General features: G+C 44.1%; 1 protein-coding gene across 4 annotated transcripts in view; it reads right to left on the bottom strand.

The window, feature by feature from the left end:
• The window catches only part of LOC138296317 (amine sulfotransferase-like), a 511,069-nt gene that overhangs the window by 243,708 nt on the left and 247,842 nt on the right, over window positions 1–19,519 (bottom strand). For all 4 annotated transcript variants that reach the window (XM_069235350.1, XM_069235353.1, XM_069235351.1 and 1 more), the window contains one exon: window positions 17,417–17,625. In XM_069235350.1, coding sequence (XP_069091451.1) covers window positions 17,417–17,625 — 209 coding nt within the window. The remainder of the gene's footprint in view (window positions 1–17,416; window positions 17,626–19,519) is intronic.

The following is a 19,519-nucleotide window of genomic DNA, read 5'->3' as shown; positions in this document are numbered from 1 at the left end:
AAACTAAGAAGAGTCTTAACCCATAGAAATCAGTGGCTGCGTTGTTTTAGCAAAAAGTACCTGGTCTGCATCAAAAATAAAGCCGCACAGGCGAGTGTGCATCAGAAAAGTAAGCGATGCGTTGATTCCGCACTCACAAGTAAGGCTATACGTTAAATCTTTCTCCGCAGGTTAAATGATGCGTCGATTCTTTCCTCTCAAGGAAGGGATGCATTTGTTTCTGGACAAGCAGCCTCGGGTCTGTGTGGTGATGTTGAAGATTTGACGCCCAGAAAGGATCCATGGAAAATCCAGATGCACAGCAGCGGTGAATGTACACTGAATGGGTGATGCGTTGATTTCACTGGCGCTGCTTTGATTTTTCAGCTGAGGTGCAGGCGCTAAGTAGATATTTCTGCTGCATGGCTCTGGTGCATTGATTTTCTCTCTGATTCCGCCATCTTCTCCTTCCAGGGGCCCAGGGACTGGATGTGGCACCACTTGGCAAGTCAGGAGGCCTCAGCAAGAGAGCCCGAGTGCTGGCAGATGCTTTCATGTCCCTGAGACTTCTTAGAAGGAGGCAAGCTCAGTCCAAGCCCTTGGAGAATCTTCACGAGCAGGATACACAGCAAAATCTAGGCTTTGTCCTCTCTAAGGCAGAAGCAGTAACTGCAGGCCAACCTAGCAGAGCACACACAGCAAAGGGGCAGTACTCCTCCTCACAGCTCTTCTCCTTGGCAGAGGTTCCTCTTGATCGGGAAGTGTTCTAAAATTGTGGGGGCAACAGTCCAATACTTGTACTCATTTCTGCCTTTGATATCTCCTTAGCATATTAAAATAATGTTTGTTTCTGACAGAATCTCCTTCTTTAGTGTGTGACCTCAGGAGGCGCACACCCCCTACAGAGCTTGAGGCACGGGGCGTAAACAAACTAGGTAATGCCTCTTTGAATGGAGCAAAACTATAGGGAATGAGGAATTTACAAGGTTTAACAGCAAAAGTGAATAACTTAATGAAATGTTTATTCAAACTTCCAAATAGTACACCGTCTGTCCCACTATTTTCTGATACTGGATTATAGATGATTGTGGATGTGGGAAGACTGAAGGTTTTGCTTTATTGGATAAGGTTATGGTTTGTACTAGTACAGGGCCCCTTTAGGCTAATTGTTTCTGAAGTTTTGGCCCATAAAAGAAGATTAATAATGCCCTGGCTTCAGTTTATCAAACAATAGTTGGGTTATATTTGTTTGGGCCATTACTGGAGTAATCATATGAGGGTGGGAACACTGTTGATTAGTGTTTTTACTGTGAAGTGAAATTGTAAACAACCAAATATAACTAAATATCTACTTTGTGATTATTGTGTTGAAAATGTAGAACATTTGTTATTTGTTAGTCTTGCATAAGTAAAACCTACATGGCAATGGCTTAGACCACTATGGCCCATATTTATACTTCTTTTGCACCGAAATTGCGTAATTTGTTTTTACGCAAATTCGGCGCAAACTTAACTGTATATTTATATTTTGATGTTAGACACGTCTAACGTCAAAATATGGGAGTTTGCACCATTTTTTTGGGTAAGTGAACCTACCTTGCACCAATGAGATGCAAGGTAGGCGTTCCCATCTAAAAAATGGTGTTATCCCCATAGCCCCATATCTACCCCTGTGCTAAAATGACACACGGGTGGGAGGAGGGCTAAATAATGGCGCTATACTTTTTGGTGCGATCCCGCAGTTTTGCACCAAAAAGTATAATTCATCCCCATATATTTTGCTAGGCACCGAGCAGCATAAAGAGGCATATTGTATCCTGAGAACAGATTGTAGTGCCAATATAGCAATGAGTCTTGGCTGATATCTCCAGGCAATATGGAGGATAAGAAAAAGAGCAGGATTATTACTCTAGTGGTCTAGGTCAGCAATGTTATGTGGACGTATATATTTTTTGCTTTCATGCATTGATTTTTAATGTGCTAAGTTATTTTTTGTAAATGTAATTTTAATATATAAATCTTCACACAGTGCCCAAATGCTTAGAGTGCTACCAGCATGGACACTCTAAGGACTATGCGACAGGAGTAGGAGTTCTTTTATCCGACTTTTCATGGTCGGGTGTATCTCTTGACTGGAAATACATATTTATTTAAGAGTCAAATTCCTGTCGTGCATATGATGCTTATCTCACATATATGGATCTGCTCAGCATTTTGGGTAGTGTCTTAACACACACATTGTATGCCTTGAAAAAGTCAATTTGACAAAACATGTGCCGGCTGTTGTTACATGGGATTAGCTGCTTCTGACTGTTAATTTAGATCTATGGAAGAATAAAGGAATTTTGAACATTGAAATGTGACTACGCAAGACTCCTCATTTTCATTTGGACTTTATTAATATATTAGGATGTGCCGTGGTATTGTGAAGTTTGTAGTATTACTTGTCAACTGGTCTCCAGTAGACAATATTACAATCTGAGTGGCTGAGTGTATACCATTTTGGCACCCCTTTAAGGACTGTCTACTATGTTAAAAATCTGAACTCTTTACGTGATATAGACATGGGAAGTGTGAACTAAGTACTTAGCCACTATTCAACTATTCTGTAGCATCCCCTTTTATGCCACCATCCAGAACTCCCTTGTGCCAAATGGGCTCTCAGTCCCTCCTGCAGGGAAGATTTGGAGCTAACCACCCGAGGTCATAAATACTGTATTTCACTTGGTGGGGAATGCACTAGCCCTTGCCCAAAGAGCTGCTGAAAGGCAGAATCCCTGGTGTCAAGTGGTACTTCTACCCCCAGTAGTCAGAATGTGGAAAAACACCTGTACCAACACCTACAATTAGTTGATAGTATTGATGGGGTTGTAATAGACATATCTCCTCACAGTTTCCTAAATTTAGATCTTTGTTGGAATATAATTTCTTTTGTGGCTTACCGTGTTGATTATTATTTTGTTGATGGTGCTTGGGGAATATCTTGCTGAAAGTTCAACACCATCTCCTGTTATACAGGAGTTTTCACCCCATGAGCCATCACACAGAGTTAAAAGAGATTTGCTGTCAATATCCCTGTCTCTTCACTATCTTTTTAATAGGTTTTCATATTAGGTTCTGTGCCCTCAAGAAATGATTCAAATACTGCACATTCCGAGAATCTTATTGAATAGCATTGCCAATTGTCACACCAGGTCCTTTCAACAACGGGTCATCATCAGCACTGGGAATCATTCTATATAGTAGCACCTAGTAGTGGACCTGGTCGCAATTGAATTACCTCCGCTGCGCGGGATAATATGCTGAAAAAGCTTTAAATTGAACATCAGCCGCCATTATTGCTGGGACTCTTTCTTTTGAGGAGATAAAGGAATTAAGGGAGAGACTATATTCCTGTTGAAGAGCCCATTTTGAGGCTTTAATGAATAATCTTTACTGTGCAGAATCACTAATAATGAAGATGACTCTATCAAGAAATGATAATCAATAATTTCAACTACTAGGTGCTACTACATAGAATGATTCCCAGTCCTGATGATGACCCGTTGTTGATTCATATCTATATATAGGATCGAAACATCAACATAAATTGAATGTGGATTGACATTACATGTGTCCAAGTGACTTCAGGACCCCTTGATTGACGAGGCCTGTGGAAGTTCACTTTGATTTTAACCACATATTTTGTATATATTGTATATAACACCATCACTTTTGTCCACAATATTCACTTTCACTGTGTTTATTAATATATGAGCACCTATTGCTATACATTCTTTAATGAGAAATATTGTATGTTGTTTTTTTTTGGATGGCATTAATTGAGTTTATAAAAGAAATAAAAAAGCTTAAATTAGTCCAAGGAGACTGGATGCATTGAATATAATTATAAATAATTTATCGTGGGAGTCTAGGTTTATTTCCCCCTTGTAGTGACCACATATCATTATTATTGTTTATTTACCCAGGTCAAAGGGTTAGTGGGTTTTGCCTAATTTTTTGTATTGCTTTGGTGCTAGGCAGATGATTTAGTGCCGGTATAGGGGAGAACACAGTGATGAACCGTATTCTTGTAAATACGCCCGTCTCTGCATTCTGGAACTGACGCAGTTTGACACAGCAAAACTGCTTGCTGCACCGCGCTACACAAATACTGTAGGAAAGTCCTCCTTTTTGCCCTGGTCACCCCCACACTTTTTGGACAGGTACTGGTGGTTACTGACTCTTGGCTGTGCCCTGGGTACTGCTTACCAGTCCCAGGGCCAGGTCTCTGTGTAAAATGGATATGCAAATTAGGCTAATTATGATTTGCTAAGTTAACCTACCTATAAGTCCCTAGTATATGGTAGGGCATGTAGGTTTAGGGACCACAGCATAGGTAATGCACCCATAGGTGCACTGCTGAGGTGCCCAGTGTCATTTTAAAGGCAGGCCTGCCTTGCTGGCTGCTTTTAAATTAAAGGTATATGCAAATTCGACTTTGGAATTAAAAGTAGTTCCAAAGTCTTAAACTACCTTATTTTTACATATAAGTCACCCCTAAGGTGTGCCCTATGTGCCCCTAGGGCTGGGTGCCATGTAACTATAAGCAGGGACTTTATAAAGATAGTTTTATAAGCCCTGGTGAGGTAAAAACAGCCAAATTTGTTTTTCCCTCATTGTAGCAAATGGCTAGAATGGGGAGACTTTATTTTAAATTTTAAAGTCTCCTTAAATGATGCATACCAAGTATGTGGTATCAAATTAATTGTTGTAATAAATCCCACAACTTCCAGTTGTGGGATTTAATATAACTTGTTCAGGTAAAGAGTTTTAAGCTTTACCTGACAAAGTTGCCAATTTCAGCCCTGCATTGTTTCTGCTGCTGTGCTCTGATTGGCCAGCCTCTAGCAGCTTGGCCAAGCTACCTTGATGAGGTGTGAAGTGGCCTGGCTTCACACAAAGGAATGTGCCTGTGGGAGGGAATCTCCCCTCAGCAGATGGTGAGGCAGGAAGGGGGAGGGCTGCCAAACTGGTCTTCAAAGGCAGAGAAGGACATTCGAGGCAACCAGCAACACCCCCACATCCTGCAACCCCAGACAACTAGGTGCCCCCTTGATTAGATTAGGAGAGGCCAGGAGAGGGGTGTGTTTATGATTTTTAGCCAAACCAGTGGGTGGGCTCAGCCAGATGTAACCTCCAAAAATCAGATTCAGTCATGATGGATTTTTGGAGAATGTTGCCTCCTGGGATTGATTTTTGCCACACTTCCCAGAAAGTGGTCATCACAGGGGGAAGGACCCTGCACCTGATTGGAGAACCAGGACCCCCCTGCTTTTCAACCATGAGCAAGGATAAAACTGGCAGACCTGCACCCACACCTCAGATCCCCATCAGATTCCAACAAGGAAGAACCAAAGGAGAAGAAGGACTGCCCTGCTGGACCCCTGGCCTGTACCTGGCTTTGCCTGGCTTCAACTGGTTCAAGGAGGGACTCCCTGTTTGCTACAGGTGAAACATTGCTATCCAGAGTCCCCTGCACCAACTCCTGAAGAAAGCGACCAGCTGACCACTGTCCATTGGCCAAAAAGGAGCTTGCGCCAGGTGCATTCTGGGAGTTGTAGTCCGCACCCCCCAAGGACCATCTCAGAACTTCTGGACCCTTGGGGTGAGCTGTGGACCCCAAAAGAACCTTAAAAGGACATCTGGGAGAAGCCCCAGAAGTTTGGAGAAGTTTGGACAACTTTTGTAAAAAAGCTCCATAGAGGGACCGACCCGCTGCGGCAACTCTAGCCGGCTTGCCTCAACCGCGACCCGGCCTGATTTGCTGGTTCGTCCCGGTAAAGAAAATCTCCGAAAAAGAGACTAAGTCCGAAGGTAAAAAGTTGACCGGGACCTCCCAGCCAGCGTATACGAGGAGGGCTCCATGGACGTCAGATCAAGATCCAGGTTTACCCTGGTCGATGGATTTTCACCTCGAAAAAATGACTATGTCCGAAGGTAAAAATCTCCACTGAGTATTCCAGCATTGTGTATCCGGAGAAGGACTCCAGAAGGTCGGACTGGACTGGCAGGTTCGTCCCGCTGAAGAAAATCTTCGAAAAAGAGACTAAGTCCGAAGGTAAAAAGTTGACCGGGACCTCCCAGCCAGCGTATACGAGGAGGGCTCCATGGACGTCGGATCAAGATCCAGGTTTACCCTGGTCGATGGATTTTCACCTCGAAAAAATGACTAACTCCGAAGGTAAAAATCTCCACTGAGTATTCCAGCATTGTGTATCCGGAGAAGGACTCCAGGAGGTCAGACTGGACTGGCAGGTTCGTCCCGCTGAAGAAAATCTTCGAAAAAGAGACTAAGGGGGTCATTCCAACCCTGGCGGTCGGTGTTAAAGCGGCAGCCAACCTGCCAACAGGCAGGCGGGCAAAAAAATGGAATTCTGACACTGGCGGGAACCGTCAACACAGCCCGCCACTTTAACACTCCGACCGCCACTGCGGGACACACAAACAGCGCAGCGGTCACCGCCAACAGGCAGGCGGCACACAATGTACCGCCCACCCTATCACAACTCACCAATCCGCCACCTTTTCCAGGGCGGGAGCCCCGCCGATAAAAACACGGCGGAAACAGACTACGAACGGGAAAACGCTCACCTCTACACACTCCACGAAGAATCTGGACAGCATGGAACCCGAATTAAACATCCTACCAGCTATTGTCTACCTGCTCTTCTACCAGGAGCACGAACGCCGGCGCAGACGACAATGGTGAGTACTGCACCTACGACACTGGGGAGCGGGGAGGTGGAAAGGTTACGGGCACACACATACGCGATACACCCACCCCCCCACACCCCCCCCAAATACCTACACACCAATGCAGAGCAACAAGTCAGAGTGACACCCCCAAACCCCCCGGAATAAAGCAAAGACAAAATAAAATGATCATTAAAATAGAAGTATATTATAGCTCAAATGAAGTAATGTGAAATATGAAATGTGAAATATACATATTAAATAAAGAACATAGTTAAAAATATATACATAGGCTATAAGTCCTGCACATTTTGCCAAAGTTCCATCGTTCGTGTGCCAATGCGCACAAACACATGGGCAAAGCCCACACACAAGACCATATTCCATTGGAGAGAACACTGCTGGGGCATCAGATGATAAAACTACAGGCACCTCAGGGGGAAGGGAAGGGGGGGCACCTCAGCCACATGAGTCCACGACGCCAGATCCACAAGGGGCCTCCATGCCCACTGTACCATCCTGGGGAGTGCAAAGCCACAGTCTCTCAAGTCTATACAGTGGGTGGGTTGACCACTGTTACATCCTGGGGAGTGCAAAGCCACAGTCTCTCAAGTGGATAACAGTCAGTGGCTTGCCCACTGTTACATCCTGGGGAGTGCAAAGCCACAGTCCATCAGGTGGATTACAGACTCCACTGGTCATGGAGGAGGCATGGTGGCCAGAGTGCTTCGTGAAGCCCTGCTCGACACAGAACCGGCACTGCCAATGGGCCAGCGGTGCTTGAGATGAAGGGCCCAGCGGAGCGGTGCTTGAGAGGAAGGGCCCAGCGAAGCGGTGCTTGAGAGGAAGGGCCCAGCGGAGCGGTGCTTGACAGGAAGGGCCCAGCGGAGGGGTGCTTGACAGGAAGGGCGCAGGGGAGCGGTGCTTGAGATGAAGGGCCCAGCGGAGCGGTGCTTGTCTTGGCGGGGCCCTGTTCAGCGGTGCTTCTCACAGCCGGGCTGGTCATCTGGGTGCAGGGAGACAGAGCTGCTGTCATCACTGGGGGCCTCTTCTGGGGGTGGGATGGACATCTCTGGACCCTCCGTGGTGGTGTGGTGGCGTTCGGGTCCTGCAGGGGTATAAGGGTATGGTTATTGCTTCTGTGTGTTGCATTTCGTGTAATGGGTGGGTGGCCGTGTACCCAAGTGCAGGCATTCCCTTGTGGATGCTTTTCTGAGGGTGGCTTGTGGGGGTGATGTTTGTGTGCAGTGGGCATGCTTTGGTGATGGGTGTCCATGCTTTGTGGTGGCATGCAGGGCTTGGTGTTGGGATGGGTGGGTTGTGATGGTGAGCCATTTGCAAGGAGTAGGTGTGATGGGGGTGAGGGTGGGGGTATGATTTGGGATGCAGGTGGGGAGGGGGTGGGAAGAAGTATTTAAGGTTTGACTTACCAGAGTCCATTCCTCCAGCAACTCCTGCGAGGCCCTCTGGATGCAGGATGTGCAAGACTTCCTCCTCCCATGCTGTGAAATCTGGGGGAGTAGGTGGGGGTCCGCCGCCAGTCTTCTGCACCGCAATGTTGTGCCTTGATACCATGGAATGCACCTTCCCCCGTAGGTCGTTCCATCGCTTCCTTATGTCATCCCGATTGCGTGGATGCTGTCCCACAGCGTTGACCCTGTCGACTATCCTTTGCCATAGCTCCAGCTTCCTAGCAATTGTGGTGTGCTGCACCTGTGCCCCAAAGAGCTGGGGCTCTACACAAACTATTTCCTCCACCATGACCCTGAGTTCTGCGTCAGAGAACCTGGGGTGTCTTTGGGGTGCCATGGGGTGGTGTGGACGAGGTGAGGGATGTTGTATGTGTTGTAGAGTGTGGTGTGTGTGGTGGTGTATGGTGTTTTGTGCGTGGGAATTGTGTGGGTGATGTTGTGATTTGCCTCTGTGTGATGGTATACTCTAAGCAGTGCTGTCTCTCTCTGTCCTTCAGTCGCTATTGTACAGTTTTTCGCTGACCTTTGGTGTGGCGGACTTTTGTGGATGTCGGGTTTTTGGTGGTTTGCCAGTTGCGGGTCAGAATGACCGTGGCGGTTTACCGCGGCCGCGGCGGTGTTATGGCGGTCTTCTGACTGGCGATAAGCGCCTTTTACCACCGAGGTCAGAATGACCCCCTAAGTGTGAAGGTAAACTTTTAACCGAGGCCTCCCGCGGCCTGTAGCCGAGCAGGGCTCCATCACGGTCGGCCTGAAACTTTGACTTTGCCCCGGTCGAGGTGCAACCAGATGACCCGATTAGCGCTTTTTGTTTCTAGGTGCTAAAAAAAAAAAAATTCTTTAAAAATTCATATCTCTGGTTCCCCTTATCTGAATTTATTCATTTTGGTGTCATTTTAAAGATAAAAATATAATCTATTTTTATAAATTGGTTTTGGATTTTTAAACTGTTTCCTGTGTTTTATGTAATTACTGTTTTGTGATATTTGAATGCTTTACACTCTGTCTCCTCAGTTAAGCCTTGACGCTCGTTGCCAAGCTACCAAGGGTTGAGCTGGGGTTAATTTACTGAGACCTAACTGGACCTTAGTGGAGGTTAGTGGCCTATTGCTAAGTGTAGGTACCTACCTGCCCTTACCAATAACCAATTTTCCAACAATTACATTGCAAATGAGGCCCTATATTTCATTGCTTTCATTGTTTTTAGTACATCATCTTGACTATTTCTCAGGAACAACACAATTTGCTTCCTGTTTTGATTCAGCCAATTGGAGAACATAAGGCTTTTTGCAATGCAGTTAGCTGCCAATCAGCAAAGTTGCTTACTTTGAATCATCATTTGCTGCAATTGACTTTTGTGGATCTACCATCCTCATCATTATTGGATGTGGCTGGTGTCACTTCACAAATGAATTAAAACATTAAATTGCTGCAGCTGCAAATCTCTGTCTTTGATAGCATACTCTCCTGCTGCTACCATGGATCACATTTTTAACCACATCCTGGCATCACCATCATCTACGGCTGGCTAGTTATTCAATTTGTTCAAACATCCCAAGTTTGCTGTTATCTGAGTGTAACCTGCTGATCGTCATCACCACCACCAGTGGATTTTAATTTTAATGCTGCAGATTTGAAAGCTTCTCCTTTTACTGTGGAATCAGTTTCAAAATTAAATGAACTCAGTAAATCAAGCACTTTGAGTAGCTGCTGCTGTTTGCTGAAATAGCCATCTTCAGCCAGCTTTTTGGTTTCTAATTGCTTTTGAATTAATTCTGTATATGCTGTATAGTGGAATTAGGCAGTAGTTTTTTGCTCAGATTTTCATTTATCTATGCACATAGATTGGCATGCACAGATATTCACCAGAATTGTTGCTTATCAATCCAAGGATGACACATACTTTGCATTTTCTGCTTATTTGCTCCCATCACATTTCATTTAAGTATTTGTATGCACATTTTTCATTTATAACTGTGTGGTTCATTTGGTATTACTTGCACATGTCTAATCAATATAATATTTTCTTTGTTATAGATTGCTAGTGCATCAATTGCTTATACGTGTACTTCTGTGATCTCTGTAAGGTTATAATTTTTTTTTTTATTGTAAATCAGCAACAGTATTTATATGCTGATGCTTGCATTTTACATCATTAATAACAAGGTTTAGAATGTTCAAATTAACAAGAAAAGGGTGCTTAGGTCGGATACAAAAGCATTTTAATGAAAAACACTTTCAGCTTTCTATGGGAAACTCCATTAAGCTCTGTACTGCAAATCTCCTAACTGATGGCTGCCAGTTCTGGGAGCTGGCCTTATCTGTGCTTTTCCTACATCAGAATGCCGCGGTAGAGCAAAACAACCACCTTCTCAATGTAAAATAGTTGGTTGGAACCAACTCTGTTATCCAGCAAAGCTATGCATGTTAGAGGCCACCCAGGAAATTCACACGGGCACTTTGGTGCTAAAAATATTTAATGAGGAGCTAGACAGGGAAGGGTTGTGTCATTTTCATTGCTCTCATTTAATGAATACCATCTAACATGTTGCAATTCTTTTCAATATACTGTTTAATTGCCTATTTAGTCATAGTAATTATGAATAGTGTTATGTAACACATATCTACATGCTCTGCACTAGATTAGGGCATTATCTTTCAATAGAGTTTAAACAAAATATAGTGTGGATGTTTGTGTGTGTTCATTCATGGGGAAAAAGGCTGTGCAATTCACAAATAAACTAATCCTTTCTGTTGCACAGGACTGATCTTTAATCTACACACTCTATCCTCATGTAAGTTGTGGGAGTCTTGTGGCTTACAGCCTGCCTTATTTTCTAGTTTGTGACATAATAAACACCTTAGTATCAAATATCAGTCTTCTTTATCTATTTTTTGTGTCTTCATATCTAAACGGGGGATTATCCTTCAGAAAATGTACCACTCTGTTTTGTTTAGACTCTGCGGATGAATAATAAACATTGGGGTACAATCTACATTGCATCCTGTTGTGGTCACTTCTCTTTAAGTGCATTTTTTCCTAGAAGTGTATGATATCTGGCTGTGAGGCTTTCAAGTAGCTCCATATTTAGCTTCTCTTGATTGGTGAATTTAAATCTTTGATATTAAGGGGCACATTTATATTATGGTGGAATGTCCATTGTTCAGCAAGAAACGTGGAGTAAATTACTTTGCTCCCCTGGTGGAGGGAGGCCCCCCAAATTTATAAATGTCTGCCAAGCTGGTGGCCATTTATAAAACATTGCAGGAATAGCTGTCACAGTGGTTCCTGTTAATACATATTGCTGTTTGGTACAGGATTCTGTTAAAATCCCAAAACAGTATTTACTTTTACAAAATGAAAAAATAAAATAATGGTCGACATGTTATCCCATATGGCGGGGGAGCAATATTTACATTTTACTGTCCCTCTGGTGATGGACAGTAAAAATATTGCAATATGTCCTTACTCCGTCTGAAAGGTTTGGTTATGGAGGTGATGGAGTAGTCATGGCCGTAGTGAAGTCTATGGCCTGCCCGCACTTAAATTGGGTGTACAGACCATTATGTTGGCGGTGTGTATATTCCGTTACAGTTATGATGGAGTACACATTCCACCAACAAAAAAATCAGATCCCAAAGTGATGTTAATTTTGTCATTTAAATGTTTTCCATGCCCCATAAACTTACAAACGTTGAACCAATTAACAATCATATTTTTAACATTTCTCACCAAGCAAAGTGTCTTCCTCTTGTCCTCCTCAGTATAACCCATATGCCTTTTCCTATTTGAACCTGATGTGGTTCAGTTAGAGAAAGGTCCATTTCTGCATTGCTCCCCACAACACTGCCCTCTACATTTTCACTCCTGCATCCTTGATGGACACCTATTCTGCAAAAAGTCAATGAGTTGGGTTCCAAGATTCTCTTATATCTTTCCCTCTGGCATTCCTTAGCATGTAGAATCTAAGGCCCTAATTACAACCTTGGTGGTCTTCAGACCACCAGGGCTGAGCTGGCGGTCTGACCACTGCCAAAGTGGTGGTCCGACTGCTTTAGTATTGGTCAGACCACCACATTATGACCGTGGAGGTTGGGTCACAGTCGGACCACCAGTTTCCCTCTATTGGGGAGACTAACGGTGCTGGCAGTCCTAATCTGCCAGGGCAGCGTTGCATGCAGCGCCACCCTGGAGATTACGATGCCCCTCTCTGCCAGCTTTTACATGGAGGTGTCAGGGTACAGGGGGCCAAGGCAGTGAAAAGCGCGACGGGTGCTGTTGCACCCTACACTCCGCAACATTGCAGCCCGCTCAATTATGAGCCGGCACAAATGTTGTGGGCTGTTCCCTGCTGCGCCAGCAGGCAGAAACACAGTTTCCGCCCTCTGACCCATTAGGGAACTCCGAATTCGGCTTGTGAGAAGACAGTCGCACTGGCAGCAACCTAACTGTGGGAGTTTGGGGGGCAGCCTTTTCCACCCACTAAACTCTAAAGGACCCCATTCACCTGTCCGTCTTATTTAGCACTCACATGCATATCATCCAACAATGTTGAGCTTATGTTTTCCACAAAGGTTTTCATAACAGTGCGCTCTATTCCTTCTTTCAGGCCTCCGAGATGCACATTTTCTCACCTGGATCTGTTTTCCAGGTCTTCCGCTGTTAGAAGTGTCAGTCCCAGCCAATTCTTCATTTGCTGCATTTGATTCCCTGCTACTGTGTTGTTCAGTTAAAAATAATCTGTTTTGGATTCCATGTCTACCACCTGAATCCAAGGCATCAACGTCCTGTTGCAGTTCTCCAATCTTTTGCACCATCAGCTCAATGGTCTTGCATATTTTAATCCATCACTTTTCAGTTCTTGACTTAGTTCCTCCTATTTAAATACTTTTAGTAACTCTTTTTTTTTACGCAATTTCGACGCAAAACTAACTCCATATTTATACTTTGGCGTTAGACGCGTCTAGCGCCAAAGTCCACGGAGTTTGCGTCATTTTTTAGCGTGGACACCTACTTTGCGTTAATTATATGCAAGGTAGGCGTTCCCGTCTAAAAAATCGACTCCGAGGCATGTGCGTCGGATTTATATTCCCGGGCAAAATTCACGCCCGGGAGTGGACGGGTCAAAAAAAATGACGTACGGCCGCTTTTGCGCCGTTTTTTAGCGCCTGCAAAAGGCAGGCGTTAAGGGACCTGTGGGCTCTGAAGGAGCCCAGAGGTGCCCTCCCATGCCCCCAGGGACACCCCCTGTCACCCTTGGCCACCCAGTAGGACACCCAAGGCTGGAGGGACCCATCCCAGGGACATTAAGGTAAGTTCAGGTAAGTATTTTTATTTTTTTGTGGCATAGGGGGGCCTGATTGTGCCCCCCTACATGCCACTATGCCCAATGACCATGCCCAGGGGACAGAAGTCCCCTGGGCATGGCCATTGGGCAAGGGGGCATGACTCCCGTCTTTGCTAAGACAGGAGTCATTTCTATGGGGGTTGGGAGTGAAAAAAAAATGGCGCAAATCGGGTTGAGGCGAAAAAATTGCCTCAACCTGACTTGCCCCATTTCTTGACGCCCAAGCCCCATATCCCCCTACGCCGGCGCTGCCTGGTGTACGTCGTTTTTTTTAACGCACACCAGACGGCGCCGGCGGCTAACGCCGGCTAACGTCATTCAATAAATACGGCGCCCGCATGGCGCTTCAGAATGGCGTTAGCCGGCGCTAATTGTTTTGACGCAAAACTGCGTTAGCGCAGTTTTGCGTCAAAAAGTATAAATATGGGCCTATGTTACTTCTCACAGTGTCCCACAATGTTAATTGTGCTCATTCCTTACTTTACTAAAGAATACCCTGTATCATGTAACCTGCTGGAAACACCAGCTCTGAACTGGACCACAGAGTAAAAGTGTTCACAGCTTGGTGCGAGTAATCAGACACTCAGTCTTAGTATCAAGCCCAAGTATATTGTTTCACTTTGAAAAATAGATGCTCATTATTTGGTTAAACCACACCTGTTTCAGTTTCCCTCCTCCCGTCACATCCACATCGGGCTTCCTGTAGATATCTGTTTAATTTCTGAGTTACTTTCCTATTACACACATCCTCATTCTCTAGGTCTGCCACTTTTAATGTATGTCAGAGTTTTTTATTTTTCAGGATGGGAGAGACATCCTCCATATGGATTTGAATTATGCTCCTCCTGTTTATTTCTCTGCCCTTATGATCTTATGGGAGCTCATAGGAAGCCTTCTCAATGTGTTTGCTACTGATCCGTTCTACCCCTTTTTGCTGCCTCATGTTTCTCTGCTGGACAATTCAAGGTCAAGTTCAGTAACAGCCTTCCTTTCATATTTCACATTGACCTCTGTAAGAAATTGGGTTTTAGTTGTAGGAGATGAAGACTCATCTCAAGCAACAACCACACTTCTACTCAGTGTTATCCCCAAAAATCATTAAATTAACCTGTGCTTATCCCTCTGGCAGCTTGGCAGAAAAGCAATCAGGGCTAACTTAGAGCTGCTTTGTTAAGTTTTTAAGCAACAGATAAACAGTAATAAAGTCAAGACACAACACGGGAAAAAAGACCAGACCAATTTAGGAAATGCTCGACTATGCTAATAAATAAAATGAAACCAAAACAACAAAAGCCCAATAAATAGAACCGGAGATGGACACTTTTAAAGGACTACGTATATATAGCATAGGGAAGCAGAAAGCACTAACTCTGGGTATCTGGAAAGTCACAAATTCAGCCAACTATGATGGAGTGTATGCCGGATACAGGGACCAGGTAAGTCCAGCTGAAAAGGTTACCTTCTCCAAGTCTAGAGTGCAGAGCTCAAAACTTCAGAAGGAGCTCAACTAATGCTAGCCAAGGGTCTATAATCTTGGGGGGCACCACTTGAGGGTTAGAAGCTCACTCCATCAGAGGCCAGAAGAGCTCAGGCAAGTCCAGCTGCAGGTCCAGCTACAGGTCCAGCTGCAGGTACAGGCAGGGTCAGTTGCAGCAGGTCAGCTAGACAGTTGGCTCTGAAGCTTGTTGTGTCACTGTAGCTCAGAACAGAAGGTCAGTCAACTGGCCCTCAGATTAACTTAGATTTGTTTGGGATTAAGGGAGCAGGTCAAGTCTTCCTTCTCAGAGAGCAGGGTAGGCCTCAAGCCGCAGGGCAGTCCTCTGAAGAGCAGGGCAAGCAGCTTCAAACAGCAGGGCAGTCCTCTGGGGAACAAGGCAGTCCTTCTTTTGCAATGTCAACAGGTCCAGGAGTGAACTGATGAGTGGCCCAGGAGGACGTCCATTGAAATGTAAGTGGGGAAGAGCTCTGCCCCTCCCTTCCTGGCAGGATGCCCTTCTCCCAGCTCCTATTATTCACTTTCTTGGCACAATATGCATTCCTGATGGGGTAGCAATTAAAAGGCCCGGGCAAACTGGGAATTTGTAGAAGGCCCTAGAAACTTTAGGGCAGAAATTGTCAACTTTCTGGAAGTGGCATTTTTAAGATTTTAATCAAGATGTAATTGCGATCAAACATGACATTTCTACATGCTCCCAATCAAAGGTCAGTACCTATTAAATGCAATATGATAACTCAAAGTTATCCTATGGGAGAGGTAGGCCTCACAGTAGACAAAAACAAATGTAGGCGTTTTTTACTTCCAAAACATGCAAAACTTAAAAACGCATATCCCACTTTTTAAATACAATGCACCTTGCCTAATGGGCTGTTTAGGTCCTATATTAGGGGTGGCTGTCATGTATTAAAAATGGAGGTTTAGGCCTGTTTTATTTTGCCAAGTCTCCTGGTTAAATAGTCAGTTTAATACTGCACTATAGGATGTAATGGCAGGCCTGAGACATGTTTTAAAAGTCCACTTAAAAGGATAGCACAATGATTGCATCTGCCCACTAGTAGCATCGTACAGGTCCTGGGTACCCATATACAAGGGACTTACACGTCAATTATTTGTACCAATCAGGTGTAAGTCAATTGTGCCATGTTTTAAAGGGAGAACACAATCACAATAATACTGGTTAGCAGCTGTATGGTGCACAGAGTCCTAAAAACCAACAGAACCAGGTTCAGAAAACAGGATGGTGGAAGAAAAAAAGGATGGAGGTCACCAAAACCCTGGGGTGCTGTTTCTCTCCCTTGATTGTTAAACGCCCTTGTAAGCCAGTGGCAGTTCTCATGGCCTACACAAGCTAATCCTCACCTCGGACCTAGTCTGTGGATACCATCTTGGACAATTCACAGCAACCATGCTTGGAGCCCCAGTAATGTAGCGTTCAATCTTCACAGATTTTCCCTTCATACTCACAGCAATGCTGGACCCTTCCCCCTCTCTTTCACCACCACCCTGGGCTAAACATTTTCTCATGGGTGACTTTCATAATGCTCCACGACCAGACACAGTGACAGAGCTCCGCCATAACGCTTCTAATTTTTCAGCTGAAATGGCCACGCCCCTTGTTTTGTTTTTTGATGATAAGGCACATGCTGTTGTCTTGTGCCCAGCTGCTCCAACTAGCTGAGCGAAGTGGTGACTGTTTAGAAGAACTATGGGACATATTTCATAAACTAATTTCTAGTTCATTTACAACACTGTGCGGTGCACTACCCACTATCTACCCAAAAACCCTTTAATAGCAAGCAGGAGAACTTTGTTCCAGAATGTTTGTAACAATGGGTAAAAGAAGGTAATTAACCTATCAGCAGTAGCTTTTTCTTGCCAGTTAACCATAGGCAACTGCTACATGTTTAACTACATACCTAAGGGTAATAATTTTCAGGACAGACCACCAGCACATCACAGGAAACAAACAGCAGGAGTGGCAGACGTTGAAAACACATTGGACACAGCCGATAGTTATAGAAGAAATAATTCAACAATAGTTTTCCATCATCAAGGAACAGGTTCACATATGTTAAACTTTAGAAAGGCATAGGAAACATGCCATGGCAAAGGAAATAATGAATTCACTTCAATCAACGTCACTAACTTTATGAAAAGACTGAACGCAAGACACGCAAGTGAAGACACATTCCTATTTTGATAGAATTTCTCACTGTCCCATTTAAGCAGACTAGAGAAGCTGAATAAGAAGCATATGTGGAAGCTTTTCAAATAAAAAGGAAAAAAAAGGAAATCAAACTAGTTGCTTTGTTACTCATCTTTCTTCTGATATCCCTCATGTTTGAAAGTACTGAGCAACTGAGATATACTTTGAAGTAACAAACCTTTCCTCTTTTGCGTCTGAGGTCCTTAGGCACCAAACAATAAGGAAGATTGGTGGAAAATAGTCGCGGCGAAGGATATTTGGTGTAATCACGATTCTTTAGGACATACTCTATCCATGGAACTCTTTCCATATTTGGAATATTTTCTATTCCGTTGCGGTGACCTTCATTATAAATCAAACTCATTACCTGCTGAGTGAAAATGTTTCCTGCAAAACAAATTAAAATGGTTTCAGTTTCTCCTCAAATGTGATATATTGCAAAAATTCAAAAATACTTTTATGACCATCACCATTACACTAGATTGCTGGTAATGTGTATTTGATATGTTCTCTGTAACATGAGTGCACATACATGATTTGATGTAATTCTAACATATGTCTGAAGAGCAAATGCATGAGGAAGGTCCCAAATTAGAGAGAGAACATTTCCTGGGCGTGATACACATAAAACGGTGCATTCAAAAATTCATTGCAAACCATATTACAAATGCAAAATCTTATTTCACAATGTAGACACAAATACGAAGTTAGAAAAAGAGCCATAATGGAAAGCTAGCATATGTAGACCAGCATCTCTTTTTTTGTTAAAAAAAAAAGAAAAGAAAAAAATAGAACCGGCAATACCAACCACAAAACCACTTCGGGAAATGCTATTGACGTATACCAAAAAATGCAACACTAGCAAAAACTGCAAAATGCATCAACTTTACACGAGATAAAACCTAGGCACAAAAACGTATAACCTAAAAAGGAGGCCCTGGTATAGTTAGAACGTGCATGCACAAAGAGGCTCCTCACAGTGCAATGTTGTGCTTTTCGTTGCAGCCAGCCTCCTTTTAGCGCTGTAAATGAGTCACAAATATCTTGCAGAGCAGAGGGACTGTCTCCAAAAAGGTGCAACGCACACAGTGCATTAATATTAGTGGGAGTAGACTCAGCTTGTGGCTTACTGTCAAAAGCTGCAAATGCTAGCATGGAGCAGGCCTGCAAGGGACAGTTTATTCTGAAAAGGATGTCTATTGAGGAGAGGCAGAGCTGCAGGTATATGGAAATGTAGGGAGTATGAGAGAGCAGCATGTGGGAGGAGAAATAAATGTATCTTACTCCAAGAGACCTGGTCGGATGGGCTGGCCGAGTGGGATGGTTTTCAAAGATTTGCAGTCCCAGCTGTCAGGTCACAAGGTGGTCGCCCTAAAGGGGGCTTAGTCAACCTAATTCAATTTTCCAAAATAGCGAGAGTCTATCAAATTACCTGTAAACATCAGGGCTTTTTAATTACCTGGGTAGTTTTCTCAAATAAATGTAATGTTGTATTGGTTAATTTCTACAATGCTGTTTGGGACTCTGGTTGCCAAATCGAGGTCCTTTTTTCTGTTTTGCAGAAATTGAAGTGTAGATTGGAGGGGTTTGAGCTGGATTTCTGTGCTGTGGTGTCAGGGGATTTGAATGCCAGACTAGCGAGTCATAGTTCTACGACAAACCACTTTGACCAGGACTATGAGATGTACTCAGCTGAGGGATCACACGATGTGAGGGGTGGGGCTCTGATCAAGGAGTTTGGGTCTTTTGAACATCTGCGACCTGGAAGTGGTGGGTACACCTCAGGCCCCTATTTTTGTATGTAGGGGGGCGGGAACAACAATTGACTATATTTTTGTGTCCCCACCCATAAGGAATACGATCAAGGATGGTGAAGTAGTAGTGCAGCATTTTAGTGACCATAATCCCCTCAGGGTTTCTTTTAATTTTCCTGGGACTATGTGGAAATTAGTGTGGGGTGGGCCAGTCTTGGTGAGACCCAAAGATCAGGGTAGACGACATGGCTGGAAACAGGTTAATATTCAGCAAGTAACAGAGAAGGTGGTGGTTAAAAATGTAAACCTGATTTTAGGTATCTCTCTTGGCTGACTCCTCCAATCCAGGGGAAGTCATGGATGCCATATTCAAAGTTAATGAAGCTATCAAAGAAGGGATGATCACAGCTGTCCAGCCTCTGTGTAAGCAACAAGGTGGTTGGTTCAGTAAGACCTGCTATGAGGCTAAGAAATCTCTGAGGAAGGCATTAAAGGAACAACCAGGAGACAACGTTCTTGTAAGAGAT

The sequence above is a fragment of the Pleurodeles waltl genome, chromosome 5 (assembly GCF_031143425.1).
Source record: "Pleurodeles waltl isolate 20211129_DDA chromosome 5, aPleWal1.hap1.20221129, whole genome shotgun sequence".
Taxonomy (NCBI): Eukaryota; Metazoa; Chordata; class Amphibia; order Caudata; family Salamandridae; genus Pleurodeles; species Pleurodeles waltl.
The sequence above is the reverse complement of the archived record's forward strand: the minus strand, read 5'-3'. Positions and strand labels throughout refer to the sequence as shown.